The sequence below is a fragment of the Carya illinoinensis genome, chromosome 9 (genome assembly GCF_018687715.1).
Source record: "Carya illinoinensis cultivar Pawnee chromosome 9, C.illinoinensisPawnee_v1, whole genome shotgun sequence".
NCBI classification, from domain to species: Eukaryota; Viridiplantae; Streptophyta; class Magnoliopsida; order Fagales; family Juglandaceae; genus Carya; species Carya illinoinensis.
The window spans coordinates 12332862-12350761 of NC_056760.1; the positions used below are offsets into that span (position 1 = coordinate 12332862).

Here is a 17900-nt window from a genome sequence, read left to right on the forward strand (position 1 = left end):
TCAATTAACTTTCTTCCATAATCGGTACTGGTTTATTTTCTTCAACGAAGCTTGCTTAGGAAAAAAAGTGCCAGTCACATACCAGATTCCACAATTATAACAATTCAATCTTTGCATATATCTCTTGATTTTGTTAAAATTGTTAAACTAAAGTACCAAAAACGTGGGCTAAAATCAATCAGATTGTTAATCTAAACTAACAGTAAAAGGATACCATTTTAGCAGAAGAGCAGGAAATAAAGGACCAGACCACACTCATCTCGGTTCAGTTGGCCAAACTTAGGAATTAATCCACCTTCATGTAAGAACTCATTTTTCCCATTTCAGACAATTCGGAGTACATGAATTCGGTATCTAAGCATGGCATATGAGATTGCCAATGGATGGTATGCATGGCTATTAAAGTTTCCTGTCATACATTATTAAAATAGGTAATGAGATTAATTCAGATTGCCAATGGACGTTTTGCCATCTAAAGCTTATTATGTCGTACAAAACCTTAATAAAACCAGATGGGAATAACATACCATCATAAACACTACTACAGTTCCTTTTGAGACTGGTAAGTAGAAAAGTACGGTTCTTTCAACTTGTTTCTTTGCTAGCAGAAAGTTTTGCTCGGCATTTAGAGAGAACTTAATAACGGGCTAATGCACAAGCCAAACCCGCAAACATAAGTGACCGATATGTCACTGAAGTTGGCATCCTGCCCTTGTCTTTCCTGAGGAAGAGACCTTGATAAACAGGGAGGTTGATAATAACCAGGAGAGCACATAGAAGAATCTGCAACGTAAATGGGTTTGAAAACCAAGTTTGCATATCCATAACCACCCTCTTCATTCCTCCAACAAAACAGAATGCGTTTAGCAACGCCAGTGTTGCTATAATTGTAAACATTGGGGAAGAAGCACCGAATTCCATGATCTCCTGCTCATATCTCTGCGACACATCACTTTCAGCCACCTTTTCCGTGATGGCGAAGGCTAAGTCCGTAAGTCCCAAAAGTTTTAGGACGTTGTCAAAGAAGGCAAAGAAGTAGGAACTTGTTCTTTTGAAGAGCCATATCCTTTGTTCATTCCACCAACCTTGGAATGTGCCCCCACACCAAATAAATTCTCCAAGACTGTATGCCCGGTGGACAATCATGACGAATACAAATGGTAGCACCCATGCGCTTGAAATCTGTTAGTGTAAGATGATTCTATTCTTAGAAAACAATATAGGAACAACCATAGACAGGTTTGATTCAAGTAAGGAAATTTTCGTACCTTAGGAAACAAGGGGATGCCCCTAAGCAGGCATAAGGATGGTACTGCAACATAATACAGTGTGGCCAAGCAGTTTGGAGCCCATAGCAAATAGGGACAATAGGAGAGTCGAAGTTTGAGGGGAATCTTTTTATACCCACTCACAAGGGGATTGTTCCTTGAGAGAAAGACCTGAAAATCACCTTCAGACCATCTTTTGTGCTGTACCAGTGTCTGCAATAATGTAGTCGGCGCAAGTCCGAGGAAGGGCTTCCTTTCTGGGTTGAAATAGATGGATCTCCAACCTCGACATTGTACAGCTAGTCCTGTTATGATATCTTCCACCGGACAGCCATATTTCAGACCCACCTGCAATTAAATCATAAAATGTATACGAAGGTTTACATGAAGTTTAGGGGAGAGAGAGAGAGAGAGAGAGAGAGAGAGAGAGAGACCTCCTTTCCCCACAGTGTCTTCTCTTCATAGGTACAACTTGCAAGGATTTTACATGTGTCCTCTAGCACACTTGCAGTACTCTCTGCTACCTTTATATCGTTCCATACCTTCAAATCTGTCTTGCATTCCTCACTGTACTTCTTCCCACACAGTGACTCTCTTCTGTGAAAGCACGCGGAACCAATATAGTAAGGTCCCCCATTCCCATCCTGTCCTGGAAGATCCACCTTTTACACCATGCATATATACCACCGATACAAATTAACTCAGTAAAAGTATAATCCATCATGGACAAGTTTAGTTCAATCGTTTGAAATCACTAGGTTGTTAATTGGTTTGTAGTTACCTTCATTATCACGTTCAAGGAACCACTATAAAGATCATTCTTCGAAATATTCTCGAAGGTATGTGGAAACTGTACGTAGCCAACTTGGTGACCTTTTTCTTCATCCATAAAAAAACACAATGCATCCCTCACCGTTCCCGAATCGTTTGAATACATGTCACAATCCAAATTAAGAATGATCGGACCATTGCTTATCCTCGACGACACCCGTATCTTGTTTTTCGATTATCATGACCAAAATAGGTATCACAAAAATATGTTAATACGCAAATTAAATGGGAAGCTATATATATCATGTATACGCAATTTGCAAGTGGATATGAAGTATGGTGTACACTTTACCAGTGCATTCATGGCACCTGCTTTGAAATTGTGGTGGTATTGGGGTCTCTTTTCACGTGCTAAGTATACCAGAGTTGGTAAAGATTGTCCTTCCATGTCCAAAGCCGCAGGGTCTTTCCCATCAATAATTATCTGTAAATTTGAATAATAACTCTATTTATAATAACCTTTAAGCTGTAACTCTATTTACAATAATTATGCATATGAAAATATTCGTTGCCGGAGACTGAAACGGTACCGTATAGAAGAAGGAAGATTTGTAATTAGTACGTACTTGGAGAATGGTTTGATGATCACGTCGGTTCGCAACTAAATTCCACTCACTGAATCCTTTGTGTTCTTTACGTATTTCCTCTGGAATCTGACCTAGCTTTGTGACTCTTTCAATCCGTTGCTTCATGTTCTCGTATGCTTTCTGCATGTTACGTGAAAGAGGCCGGATAATATCAATAAATAAACTCCAAATAAACTAAATAAATTAAAATGAATCATAATAAGACTTTTGTCAGCCTAAAAAAAATAGGAAGTAATTATATATACACATGACTTTGGCAGACATAATATATAGAAAAAACTGTAGCCTGCCATTCTTAAGGCGTATCAAATTAATTTGTTCAAAAAGGACTTTGAGAATTTTTAAATAAAAAATATGCACAGCCCAAAAAGCCTGCTAAGCTCAGCTCACAGGAGAAGTCCCTCTATTAGAAGACAAAAGAACATAAAGGAAATGAAATAATGAGTAGACAAACAAAAGGACAGTGTCAGGATAAAAGGAAAAACAAAGAATTGGAAAGTAAAAGACACGTTAGACATGAAAAGGGAAGACAGTAATTTTCACTACTTCCTATAGTCATGCAAAAAGAACGGGCGTATAAGAGTAAACGGCCAGACGATTTGAAAGAGGATTTCGATCACTTTTTCAGCTTCTTTTGTGATAGAAGCTTTAGCAACGAGAGATTTTCTAACAAATAAATTTAAAATCTCTACCGTATAATGAGAAATGAAAGAAGATGAGAGATCATAAATAAGGATATTATGGTAAACTTCTCCCCTTCTCAAAAATCCTTGTGGATATAAGTAATATGTTGAATCACGTAAATTTGTATCTTTATCTCTCTTTTATATGTTCAGTATTTATTTTTTATTTATTGCCATGAATGAACGCTTAGCTATATCGGATCATGCCGAGAGCTCCTAACTAGACCGAATGAGATCCAGATCGTCATAACAGGTCGGAAATTACTATTTCTCAACTTTTGGATTATTGTGCAATTTTTGACATTAACAAGTATAATTCAGGTTTTAGTTTGGTTCAATTGTATAAGAGAAATGCAAAACTCTTTCACAAGCATTGAGGACCTGCATGTCAAGTAGACTAGCTCTTTGTTGTTGGTAAATTATGCAATTTTGTTCCCAACTCTTGCAATAGAGATTTTAAAATAGCTCTTCACAAGAGTTATTTTACATGGTTTTAGTTATTTTTACTTATCTGGTTTTAAGAAAGGGTATGAAATATCAGTTTTTCAGTTTGGTGGGAACCATTTTCTTAATCTTGATACTATTATCTAATCATGGAACAAATCCATTTACCTAATCTAGATATGCATGTTTAACAAATAATTCACCCATTTGGTTGATTGAATAATTCAAGAAACTGGAATGGTAGGGAGTCCATTGACTGTTCACCAAGGTCTGGGTATATCCGGACTAGGATTAGAGTGTCCAGATTATGATCTCGGCTAGTACCCAGACGAATTCGAGTTTTTGAAACCCGAAATACGGGCACCCAGATTGTGCTCGAATTTTGTACTTTATTTTTTTACTCTATATTTTATTAAGATTTAAAAAATAATAATAATGTTGAAACCATAATATTAAATACATTAAACATTAGGGCTTGATTTAGTCATGAGTTAAAATGATTTATGAATACGAGTGAGATATTTGAATTGAGATTAGATGAATTAAAAATAATTTGAGTTAAAATATTTTATGAGATTTTGGAATAAGGAGAAAATTTTTAATAAAGATATTATAAAGTTAAAAATTTTGTTAAAAATATAATTTTTGTTTTATGATTTGAAAAAGGTGAATTATTTTTTGTATTTTGTTTAAAAGTTTGAAAAATTATAATAATTAAATAATGATTGAATGAAAAAATTAAAATTAAAAATTAAAAAATATTTATGTTTATGATATTTAGATATTAGGATGAGATGTGATAAAAATATCTCCTTATACAAACTAGACCTAAACATTAAACATTGCCTATATATAGATACTTATTTCCATTGTCAACCACAAAAAGCAGGAGCCTTGGGTTTTAATGTTATATCGAGTTCAACACTACAACCCTTACATTATAAACAAAAGAAGAGTAAAATTAATGCATTTTTAGACTTTAGATTTGTTCTCTAATGATTATCAGTTCAAAGTTCTTCAAGATCATTAGATGTTTAATTGGTCATTAATTTTAGGGTGATGTGAAATTAATCGAGTTACGTGCAAGTTAACCGAACATCCACAAATATTAAAAAATACAGAAAAAAATAAAAGGAAAAAATAAAAGAGAGAAGAGAAGATAACGAACTAACGGCATTTTCAGGAGTCTCGTCAATGTTAAGAGTCAAGAGTGAGTCAAGAATGTTAGGTATGGACCGGAAGGTACCAAACCAGCCTACTCCCTCAATTAATTTGGTGGGCCACCAAATTGGAGCTATCACATCCGAATCTCATAGAAAACCGTAGACACTAGATATCCACTTAGCAGAGAGTCAGAGATTTTAGATGATATTGCTTTGGGCTCAGTTTGTTCTCAAAAGGAAAATGCTAAGCGTAAGGTATTACGGGCACTGCTGCAAATTTTTTTTTTTTTAAATTTTATAATTAAGGAAGTATCTTTAAATAATATTGTAATTTTAAAAAAAATATATTTTATAGTATTAAAAAATGTATATATAAAAAAGTAAAAAAAATATTTTTACACTAACAGTAGCTCAGTAGTAGTAGTTTGTTCCATCTCCATCAGTAGCGAAAAAGAGACACACAATTAGACATCATTATAATTATTATCATCTTATTATTATAATTTTTTTAAATTCTGATATAAAATAAAATAAATAATTTAATTATTTTAAATTTTAAAATAAAAATTATATTAAAAATATTATTAAAATATAATTTTTAATATTTATTTTAATTAATCTCATCTCATTCACGAAAATAAACTATAGCTTACTCCTTCGTCTTAGGAGAACAAGAATTATCACATATTTAATCAAATGCTACTTGCCGAAGTAATAGGGCAGATATTCTCGGGATCCCAGATACTTGTGCAAGAAATTAATGTGAAAGCATGCAAGTATACAAAAATATTTGTGCTATTTAATTTTTTATATTATGAATAATGCTACGGCCAGACATTTCATTACAACATATTTTGTAATTATATTTTAAAATAAAAATATTTTGTAAAATAAAAATATTTAGAAAGATGTATAAAGAGTAATGTTATATATAGTTATAAAATATACAAATAATATAGAGTTATTTAAAAAAAAAAACTAAAATTTATTATTAAAAATTTCATAATTTTTTATATGATTCTCAATTTCTCATGTTTAATATGACTTTTCTTTTAAAAAAAAAAAATTGTGTAGTTTGTGCAATTACGAAACTATCATTCCTCAAAAAGCAAAGAGACGAGATAAGGTTGATTACGAAACTATCATTTCTCAAAAAGCAAAGGAGACAAGATAGGCTTACCTTGACGGAGGACCAGTCGTTGGCCATGACAGGATCCCCTTGTGGCTCAGCAGCTGTTAGGAAATAATCTTCCGGCGATCTTGGTTCTACTTTGAATTTCTTGCAAAAGGGAAGCCAAGTCTTTGCGAAACGCGAGGCCTCGAGCATTGCGTAGAACGTCAAATCGGAACAGCCATCGTCGGAGAGATAAACGGCCAGCTTTTGAGGTGGATAGTCATAAGCCATGACAGATAGAACTGTGTTAATCACCAAAGCTGGAGGTTCTATCACGGGGTCTGCGGTGCATACGAAAATGTCTATGCCCGGCAAAGCCTTTTCGTATCTGTACATGATTAATAAACGACCACTCTTAATTAAAATTAGCAAGTAAACCTCGTATTCCACAAGCACACAAGCACGTACAAATAAGCAAATAAACGACCACTCTTAAGATCAACAGCTTCGATTAATATATTTTATTCATACAAAGTTAGATATCATAATCGAGTGAAAGAGAAATAGCTAGCTAGGAGACCTGAGAGAGAGCCGATCTTTGAAAGCGCAGCGGTTGATGGGGTTCCAGCGAATAATCATGGTGATAAACCAATATAAACAAAACCAAAGTTCTGAGAGAAACATTCCCATCCAAGCCCATCTTCCGGCTTCTTCTTTTGCTGGTATATACCTCAATCTATATACAAAGATCAAGCATATCCCCACGAAGGTTGAGAGTGCATAGAATTTGAAAGGGATACGTGCCTTTGCTGGCGTTGTTGTGAAAAGTGGAAGATGCTCATCATTATTTCCCATTTCTCTCTCTCTGGATCTCTCGTATGAGTTCGAGTGCAGACTGCAGATGCTTGCTTAGTTGTTTATATCAAGGCAAAGTTTCAAAAACACTAGAAACCAGGAGCATGTGGCCAGAAGATGCAGAGGAAAGGGAGGACACAGTCACACTACCCCAGTACGGCCTGACAACTTATTTTCACGATACGGAATCCTGCTGGGATCGAACTCTATAGACATTAAAAAAAATATGGCATATTTAATAAAATATTATCTGCTTTTCAAATTTGCTGTGACAACACAAATGGTTAACTTGAAGATTGCATGCAGTCATGTAATTACAAGCTGTTGTTGATGCATATGGTAATTTGCAGGTACACGTGTGCGTATTCTCATTGCATTAAAATTAAACGTGTTGCACAAATATCAATGTCTTGAAACTAGTGGACTATGAATTGGCACGGGCGATCATATTCAGTTGTCAACTACGACTTTACCCATCTTTTGGGATTTTTTTTTTTTTTTAATTTTTTATTTTATTTTATTTTTTTTATGGCTTGAAAGACGTTTCTGAATTGTCATAGAATTTTTGTTGAAATAAAACAGGCCTATCAAAAAATAAAAATAACATAAAAATAAAACAGACATGCGCATCCACATATTTATTTAGCATGTCATAGTAGCACATACAATATTAGCGCGCGTCTTTCATTATATTTATCATAATATATATATATATATATATGGAGGTGGCTATTATGTCTCCTAAATCATATTGTTGGGCGTGCTGTCGGTTGTTTTTATTTTTTATTATTTTTATATTTATAAAAATATATACCGATTCACTTAAAATTATTTTTTTAATTATTAAATAAAATAAAATAATAAATTCTTAAACTGTACACTTAGGCGGTACCGCCCAAGCGGCACAAGGGCTTTTCTCATATATGTGTATATATATACACACCCTACAATAAAAAGAGCTTATAGCCTCATCAACATTGGATTTTGTTTGAGTCCGCAATATTTCTATTTGCATAATTATATTTTTGCCTTCATTTATATAATTACATTTTTGTTTCCAATTCATCATTAAAGTTTTTTTATTATTCTAATATTAATTAGAATATAATAATAATGAACTTACAAATAACCTAAATTGAATATTTTGATTTATTGAACTTTTGTGAAACAAGTTAACGATTTAGAATATTATTTTAATATTTCTTATTAGATTTAAAAATTATATTATTTTTTATATATAATATTATTTGAAAAAATAACAATTATCTTCATATTACTTTTCATAGTAATTCATTAAAAAAATCCTAGTCATTGGATTGATAATATTTTCATTTTACAAAATACAATTATTATTTTTACATTCCAATTTATGTATTAGTTTATAACTAGTCTTTAATTTATCATATTTAATATTTTTTTTTTGTGGTAACTTATTTCATATGAATATATTTGTAATGCATTTTTAAATTATTATTAAAATAATTAATACCACATTTTATCCTTTAAAAAATTATTTTGGTAAGAACATGCTAGTTTTATTGTCTAAGATGGATATTGCAATTCCAAACTTGAAAAGAACAATAATATTATATTTAAGTTCAAAAATAAAAATATTGTATTTAAATTTAAAGTATAATATTTTATTATTATAGGATATCATTGAAAAAAAAATAATATCCTATAATAATATTATCAAATTCAGTAAAAGTATAATCCATCAGGGGCAAGTTTAGTTTAATCATTTGAAATCACTGGGTTTTTGGTTTGTAGTTACCTTGTTTAATACGGTCAAGGCACCACCGTAAAGATCATCCTTCGAAAGATTCTCGAAGGACGGTGGAAAGTACTGTACGTAGCCAACTTCGTGACCTTTTTCCTCGTCCATAAAAAAACACATTGCATCCCTCACTGACTCCGAATTGCTTGAATACATGTCGCAATCCACATTAAGAATAATCGGACCATTGCTTATCCTCGATGACACTCGTGTCTAGTTTTTTTAATATCATGACCAAAAAATATACGCAAAAAAAAAAAAAGGAAAATGTTAACACACGAATAATTGTTAAGTATAGTTGTTAACACACGAATCAAGTATATATAAATGGTTGTACCAGTGCATTCATGGCACCTGCTTTGAAATTGTGGTGGTATTGGGGTCTCTTTTCACGTGCTAAGTATACCAGAGTTGGCAAAGATTGTCCTTCCATGTCCAAAGCCGTAGGGTCTTTCCCATCAATAATTATCTGTAAATTTGAATAATAACTCTATTTGTAATAAGCAGTAAGGTGCAGAAGACTTTTGAGTAAATTATGCATATGAAAATAGTCGTTGCCGGAGACTGAAACGGTACCGTATAGAAGAATGAAGATTTGTAATTAGTACGTACTTGGAGAATGGTTTGATGATCACGTCGGTTTGCAACCAAATTCCACTCACTGAATCCCTTGTGTTCTTTACGTATTTCCTCTGGAATCTGACCTAGCTTTGTGACTCTTTCAATCCGTTGCTTCATGTTCTCTCGTATGCTTTCTGCATGTTACGTGAAAAGAGGCCGGATGATATCAACAAATAAACTAAATAAATTAAAATGAATCATAAGATTATGGTAAGCTGCTTGCTTCTCATTTTTTGTCAGCCTAAAAAAATATGTAAGCCCTGTACGTACGTGCTCATAAATCGGAATTGGTACGCACCACCCGCCCACCAGAAAGGGTTTGGTGACCCAGAGGGCCGGGTTGGTGGTTTCTGAAAAGGAAAATGCTATTTATTCCCCTCAATGTTATTGCTTCAAGTTATTATTCGAATATTTTAATTTTTTTAATTTGTTTTACTTGATGGTTAAGGAAATAATTGAAATTGTATCATCTTTTAATTTTTTTTAAAGATTAAAAATGTTAAAAAAATACTTACAAAAAATGATAAAAACAAAAAAATAAGTATAAATTTGTACTAGTGGTATGCCCAACGGTACACGATGGGCAACCCGCTAGTACCATCCTGCTACAAATTATCTTGGACCTGGATCTCTATATCGGGATCTGAGTGTCAAATGCTGTCCCTGCTGGTGCCAGACGACTTAGAGCTGCTCATGTGAAAATAGATTAATAGCCTCATTCTAATTAATAGAACTTTTGGATTGAGGGCATGCAAATTGTCCCTTAGTTATCAATGAAATGTGCTTTAATTAGTTTGCTAATAATAAGGTTATGGAATGCGCGAGAAGTACGTAAAAATAAAAAATTCTTATTACTCATTCTCATGTGTGGGCCAAATACTCACTCCATGAGTGAGCTCCAATAAGTAAAATATTTAATTAAATAAAGTAAAATATAAACTTAATGTTCGAACTTACGATATCTGCTTTGATACTAGTTATATTAAATCATTACTTGTCTCAAGAATTTAAACTATTAGAAAGAAATAAATTTAATTATTTGTATTATTTTTTTAACGCAAAGTTGTTGTTTTTATTTTAATTGGACTTTAATAAAATAGAAGTAATCTGTAACTTTTCTATTTGTAACAGTCTTCAATAAGAACATATAAAAGGAGACGAAGTTACAGTAACTAAGGCTATTGATATATAAAACGATTTTTGAAACCCGAAATCACTCGAATTTTGTACTTTTTCTTAAAATCTATATTTTATTAAGCTTTTGTTAAAAATAATAATAATAATGTTGAAAACATAATACTAAATACTCTTTTTTAGGTTTGGTTTAGATAATGAGTTAAGATGACATGAGTTAAGATGATTTGTAAATAATAATAAGATATTTGATTTGACATTAAATGAGTTAAAAATTGATTGAGTTAAAATATTTTATAGAATTTTAAAAAAGTAAATAAAAAAAATTGAATAAAATATTATAAAGTTAAAATATTTTTAAAAATATAAATTTTTAACATTATTTTTATTTTAAGATTTGAAAAAGTTGAATTGTATTTTGTTTAAAAATTTGAAAAATTTGTAATAATTATGTAATTATTAGACAAAAAAATTAAAGATTTAAAATTAATTATATATTTATTTATTTGTAATGTTTAAAACTTTAGATATTAAGATGAGATTAGATGAGACAAGATAGCTAATGAGATGACAACATCTCTCTATCCAAACGATACCTAAGCATTGAACATTGTTTATATATATATATATATATATATAAATATAGATACTCATCACCATTGTCAATCACAAAATACACTAAGCAGAGGAGAATGAACATTATAGATATAAGAAGACCAGAGAGCAGCAGGGCTAACGCATTTTCAGCATTCACTGACTGGCTTTCCAAATTTACGAACTCACCAACCACCGAAGTTAAGAGTCAAGAATGTTAGGTATGGACCGGAAAGTACCAAACCAGCCATACATTTTATGAGTGATGCTATTTTGTTGGTGTGCCGCTAGCTAAAATTTTGGTTTTTATTTTTATTTTTTTAATATTTTTTAACATATTTAAATATTTTTAAAAAATAAAAAATATATCAATATATTAAAATTAATTTTCTTAATCATTAAATAAAAACATTTAAAATATATAAATACATAAACAATCAATTAATTTGGTGGGCCACCAAATTGGAGCTATCACATCCGAATCTCGTAAAAAAAATTAGATATCCAAATCGTAGAGAGTCACAGATTTTATACTAGATTGCTAGGCATTAAATATAATTTTTATTTTAAATTTAAAAAAAATTAAATTATTTACTTTCTTTCTTATAAAATTTAAAATAATTATTATAATTAAATTAAATAAAATGAGGCGAAAATAATTATAAAACAACAAGAAAGAGACAAGACTCAAGAATGTTAGGTATGGACTGGCAGGTATCGAACCAGCCATACATAAATGTACTCGATTAATTTGGAACTATCACATCCGAATCTCATAGAAAGCCGTAGATATCCAAATAACAGAGAGTCAGAGATTGCGGTGCTTTTGTATCCGAGTTGATTTTAAATAAAAATTAAAAATTAAATAAATTAAACATAGATTAAAAAAAAAATTGAATTATTTATATATTTTGTATAGAAATTTAAAACAGTTATAATGATAAGATGAGATGAGATAAAATATTATTTGAATTTAAACAAGCTAGTGAATACAAAAGAGTTTCATCTCATTTCATTTAGGTGAGATTTGAATGGTAAGTTGAGATGAAAATTAAAAATTAAATAAAATTTTATTATTTTAAAATTTAAAATAGTTGAATTATTTATTATATTTTATGTAAAAATTTAAAAAATATATAATAATGAGATGAGATGAAACGAAACGAAAATTTTTATTATCCAAACAATAACTTAATCTTATTTTATCATTACATTTTTTTAAAATTATCACACAGTATAACAAATAAATTAATTTTTTACTTTTTTAGAATCTCAAAATGATAATATTAAAAAAATAATATTTTAATAATATTTTATTTAATTTTTAACTTCATTTTCAATTTAACTTAATTCAATGCACTTTAATGTAAAAGCATACGAGTATACAAAAATATTTATGCCATGTAATTTTTCATACTATGAGTAATGCTAGCTACCACAAAACATTTTTTATAAGATATTTTATAAGAGTAACTATATCACACGATGCTCTTTACAACATATTTTATAGTTAAATTGTATAGTCAAACGATACCAGGAAAGAGCAAATTATATTGACGAGAAGGACGTGCAAGTTGTAGTTCCAAAGAGGATCAAAATCCAAGGAGTTATAGAATTTATATCTTGACACGTTTTATTTTCTTTTGTTTTTTAAATTATTAGTATATCAATTGCACCTTGATTAAAAAAACAAAGGAGACGAGATATGATCACCTTGACGGAGGACCAGTCGTTGGCCATGACAGGATCCCCATGTGGCTCAGCAGCTGTTCGGAAATAAACTTCCGGCGATCTTGGTTCTACTTTGAATTTCTTGCAAAAGGGTAGCCAAGTCTTTGAGAAACGCAAGGCCTCGAGCATTGCGTAGAACGTCAAATCGGAACCGCCATCGTCGGAGAGGTAAACGGTAAGCTTTTGAGGTGGATAGGCGTAAGCCATGACGTATAGAACTGTGTTAATCACCAAAGCTGGAGGTTCGATCATGGGGTCTGCAGTGCAAACGAAAATATCCATGCCAGGCAAAGCCTTTTCGTATCTGTATATTATTAATAAGAAAAATGATAAACTTACTTCTAATTAACAATTGGTATATAATTATGTAATAAAATAATATTATTTTAAATTTTACTTTGACTTTTAATTTGATGGGTTTAAATATAATAAAAAAATATTATTATATTTAAAGTTGTATATAAATTGTGAATAGATTGTTAGTGTATCATTATCCTAAACAAATATAACATATTTAATAAAGAGTTTTATTATATACAAGTAAAATTACATACTAATCTACATACTAATACTGATTTATTTATACTTAAAATTTAAATTAATATTATTTTTAATAAAATTTACTTTTTGATCAATCATATTAAATTAATGTACAGATTAGTATATAATTATGCTTGTAACTATATTTTTTCTTTAATAAAACACTACTTTTTTTTTTTTGAATTTTTTTCGTTCTCGAAAGACGTTTCTGAATTGTAATTGAAATAAAACAGACATGTGCATCCACATGCATATTTGTTTATAAATAGTAGCACCGATGGATGGGGTAGCTACTTCAATTCTTTGGCGACATCTATCAGTGGGACCTGCGGATCAGTGATATTATCCGCAGCCTGATAGCATCGACTATTTTTCAAAAGAATAACGATAACCTTATCACTATTTTATTATTTTTTTACTTTTTTTTTAATTTTTTAATTTTTTTTAAAATTTCTTTTACTTAATAATTAAACAAGTGATTATCACTAAAATTATATATTTTTAAAATTTTTTCTTAATGGCTAAGGATGTTAAAAAAATAGTTAAAAGAAAATAATAAAAAAATAAATACACTACAAGTAATAAAATAATAGTAAAAGAATAGTAAGTGTATCATTACCCTTTTCAAAATTAGGACGGTGGTACTCCCATCGCCGGAGCTCGTGCTGGACTCTCATTTATGTTTTTTTGATAATTTGTTTTGTATTTTTTATATATATTTTTTAAACAAATTTAAATATTTTTTAAAAAGTAAAAAAATTTAGAATATTATTAAAAAATATTTATGTAATCATTAAGTAAAAATAATAATAATAAAAATAAAAAAGCCAAAGCAGTAGAAACCAACAGTAAAAATTATTGATAAGAATATCATTTTCCTTTTCATAAATTAAACAAAATTAATAATAAAATAAGGACTCGTTTGTTTTCACGTGTTCGTCCAAATTTTATGAGGTGAAACTAACGTAAGTGTTACGTAAATCAAAAAGTATATATAAAAATATAGTTTGCTATGCAATAATTGAAGAAGAAGAAAAGAAACGATCTGACGATTAAAGTATTAAGCTATTGATGAAAATTTAAAGCATCCTCCACCAAGCACAGCCACTGATTAACTAGACAGAAGAAGGTCCTTCAACCATACAACATTAAAAATATTGTAAAATAATATTATTATAAAATAAATTATATGACCACCTTGAACTAACCGACATATGCACAGTGTATAGTACTAGCATAGTACTGCATAGTAACTAGCATAATGAATGGCCGATATATGCACAGTGCATAGTGCTAGCATAGTATTGCATAGTAAACTAACATAGTCTCTTTTGTACGCCTATATATATTGTTGAATTCTTTAAGAAATTTATAAGTTTCATAACTTATCTGAGCTCTATCTCTCTCTCTCCTTGTATAAAGTTTTATAATAAATCTATCTCTCTCTTTCTTTTTTCGATAGTTTTATAACACGTTATCAGCACGAAAGTTCTGACGATCTTGAAATTAATAGTCCTCTACTTCAAGTAAGTCTTTCAATATATTTTTATAGTTTTCAAAATGAATATGAAATATTAAACATACTTATGTTCCTGATTTATATATGTAGAAAATGTCAAATCTTACAAAATTGGAATTCGTTGCTCTTGACATTTCTGGGAAAAATTATTTATCTTGGATCCTTGATGCTGAGATCCATCTGGATGCAATAAACCTGGGAGATATAATTAAAGAAGGAAATCAAGGGTCCCTGCAGGACCGTGCTAAGGCAATGATTTTCTTTCGGCACCATCTTCATGAAGAATTAAAAACTGAGTATCTAACGGTGAAAGATCCACTTATTTTGTGGAATGATTTAAGGGAGAGATATGAACACCAGAAAACTGTAATCCTCCCAAAAGCTTGTCATGATTGGATGCACCTGACGTTGCAAGACTTCAAGAGTGTTAGTGAGTATAACTCTGCACTCTTTAAAATTAGCTCGCTATTGAAATTATGTGGTGAAAAAGTCACTGATAATGACTTGTTAGAGAAGACATATATTACTTTTCATGCCTCGAATGTGCTCCTGCAGCAGCAGTATCGAGAGCGAAAGTTTAAAAAATATTTTGAACTTATATCTTGTCTTCTATTAGCTGAGCAAAATAATGAGCTTTTATTAAGAAATCACCAGTCACGTCCTACTGGTTCTATATCATTCCCTGAAGTGAATGGTACTAGATTTACATCATTCCCAGAAGCGAATGGTGCATCTTTTCAAAGAAAAAGAGGGCGTGGACGTGGTAAGAAAAACTATAGAAGTGGAGGTCCTAGAAGTGACCACACTAAAAGGGAAAATAATAGATATACATTGTACCACCAGAAGTGGTTCAACTCAGAAAAGGGCAAAGGTCCTCAAAATAAATTTGTAAAGAAATATGAAGATGAATGCCATAGATGTGGTATGACTAGACATTGGTCTCGTACCTGTCGTACAGCTAAGCACTTGGTTGACTTATACCAATCTTCTATAAAAGAAAAAACAAAGAAATTTGAAACAAATTTTGCTAAACCATCATATGCTTTAAATTCTATAGATGGAGAAGATATTACAAGCCTTAATGTTTCTGATTTCTTTGAGGATTCTAGTGGTAGAGTTGATCATGGAAGTGTTCCTTTTTAATTAATGTATTTCCTTTATATTATTGTAAAATATTTTTATTCTGCAATGTTTTTTTTAGTAATGAAAGTTTTATATATTTTGTAGAATCATGAATCTTATTGATGAACTTTCTATCTCCGAGATGAATAATAAAGATGTATGTCTGGCTGACAGTGCTACAACTCACACAATTCTTAAGGATAAAAAATATTTTCAAAATGTAACATTGAGTAAAGCCTATGTTCATACCATTTCCGGTTCATCAAATTTAATTGAAGGCTCCGGAAGAGCTTATATTGTGTTGCCTAATGGCACCAAATTTTGTATTAATGATGCTCTATTTTCTTCACAATCCAGAAGAAATTTATTAAGTTTTAAAGATATACGTCGTAATGGTTGTCATATTGAAACCATTAACGAAGACGATAAAGGGCATCTTCTCATTACTAAAATAATTTCGAGCCAGAAGCTCATATTAGAAAAACTGCCTGCCCTCTCATCTGGATTGTATTATACAAAAATGAGAACAATTGAATCACATGTTGTAATGCACCAGAAGTGCATTGATCCTAAAATATTTATGACTTGGCATGATCGCCTTGGACATCTGGGATCAATAATGATGAGACGAATAATTGATAATTCGTATGGGCATCCCCTAAAGAATCAGAAGATTATCTTACCCAATGAATATCCATGCTCTGCATGTTCTCAAGGTAAATTGATTATCAAACCATCTATCTCAAAGGTTGTTTTTGAATCTCCATTTTTTTTACAAAGGATTCATGGAGATATATGTGGGCCTATTCAACCATCAAGTGGACCGTTCAGATATTTTATGGTTTTAATTGATGCATCAAGTCGATGGTCACATGTTTGTCTACTTTCCATTAGAAATGCTGCATTTGCTAAACTTCTTGCACAAATAATTAAGCTACGAGCACAATTCCCTGACTATCCAATTAAAACTATTCGATTGGATAATGCAGGAGAATTTACATCTCAAGCTTTTGATAATTATTGCATGTCAATAGGAATAGATGTTGAACATCCAGTTGCCCACACACACACTCAAAATGGTTTAGCTGAATCATTGATTAAAAGGCTTCAGCTAATCGCTAGACCTTTACTCATGAAATCAAATCTTCCTATTTCTGCTTGGGGACATGCTATAATTCATGCAGCATCATTAATTCGAGTTAGGCCATCAGCATATCACAAATATTCACCATTACAGCTTGCATTTGGTCAGCAACCAAATATTTCTCATCTTCGTATTTTTGGATGTACTGTATATGTTCCAATTGCACCTCCACAACGTACAAAGATGGGCCCTCAACGTAGATTTGGGATATATGTTGGGTTTGATTCACCATCTATTATTAGATACCTTGAGCCTCTTAAAGGGATATGTTTAAGGCATGTTTTGAGGATTGTCATTTTGACGAATCCATTTTTCCAACATTGGGTAATGAGAAGTCGGTGCCTGAAGCACGATAGGAAATTACTTGGAAAAATAAAGCTCTTTCCCAATTTGATCCTCGCACAAAAGAATGTAATCTAGAGGTTCAAAAGATTATTCATTTGCAAAGTGTTGCAAACCAATTACCGGATGTATTTACTGACAATAAAAGTGTGGTAAAATCATATATTCCTGCTGTTAATGTTCCAGCAAGGATTGCAGTCCCTGAAGGACAAGTTGCCAAAATAGCAATAGGCGAATCTAAGATACGCCTGAAGCGTGGACGACCTATTGGTGCTAAGGACAAAATTCCTCGGAAGAGGAAAATACAAAATGAATTTGGTACTCCTGAAGAGTCCATACCAACACAGGCCATAAGAGTAATTGATGCTCTTGAAGAGAGTAAATCTCCTGAGAAAGAACTTCCTGAAGAGGTATTTCATGAAAATGTCTTC

General features: G+C 31.2%; 1 protein-coding gene and 1 long non-coding RNA gene across 2 annotated transcripts; both read right to left on the minus strand.

Moving 5' to 3' along the window:
• Positions 1–393: 393 nt before the first annotated feature.
• On the minus strand, positions 394–7177 carry LOC122276152 (cellulose synthase-like protein E6). Its single transcript, XM_043085674.1, has 8 exons — positions 6671–7177; positions 6157–6478; positions 2666–2806; positions 2392–2523; positions 2050–2262; positions 1703–1930; positions 1269–1616; positions 394–1182 (listed from the first exon to the last, which is right to left on the minus strand). The coding sequence occupies exons 1-8, from the start codon at positions 6943–6945 to the stop codon at positions 637–639; spliced, it is 2205 nt and encodes a 734-aa protein (XP_042941608.1). The 5' UTR covers positions 6946–7177; the 3' UTR covers positions 394–636.
• Positions 7178–9035: 1858 nt separating this feature from the next.
• LOC122275245 lies at positions 9036–13021 on the minus strand. The gene is made up of 3 exons (XR_006228513.1): positions 12785–13021; positions 9335–9477; positions 9036–9191 (listed from the first exon to the last, which is right to left on the minus strand). It is a non-coding gene; the product is annotated as an uncharacterized LOC122275245 (long non-coding RNA).
• Positions 13022–17900: the final 4879 nt, after the last annotated feature.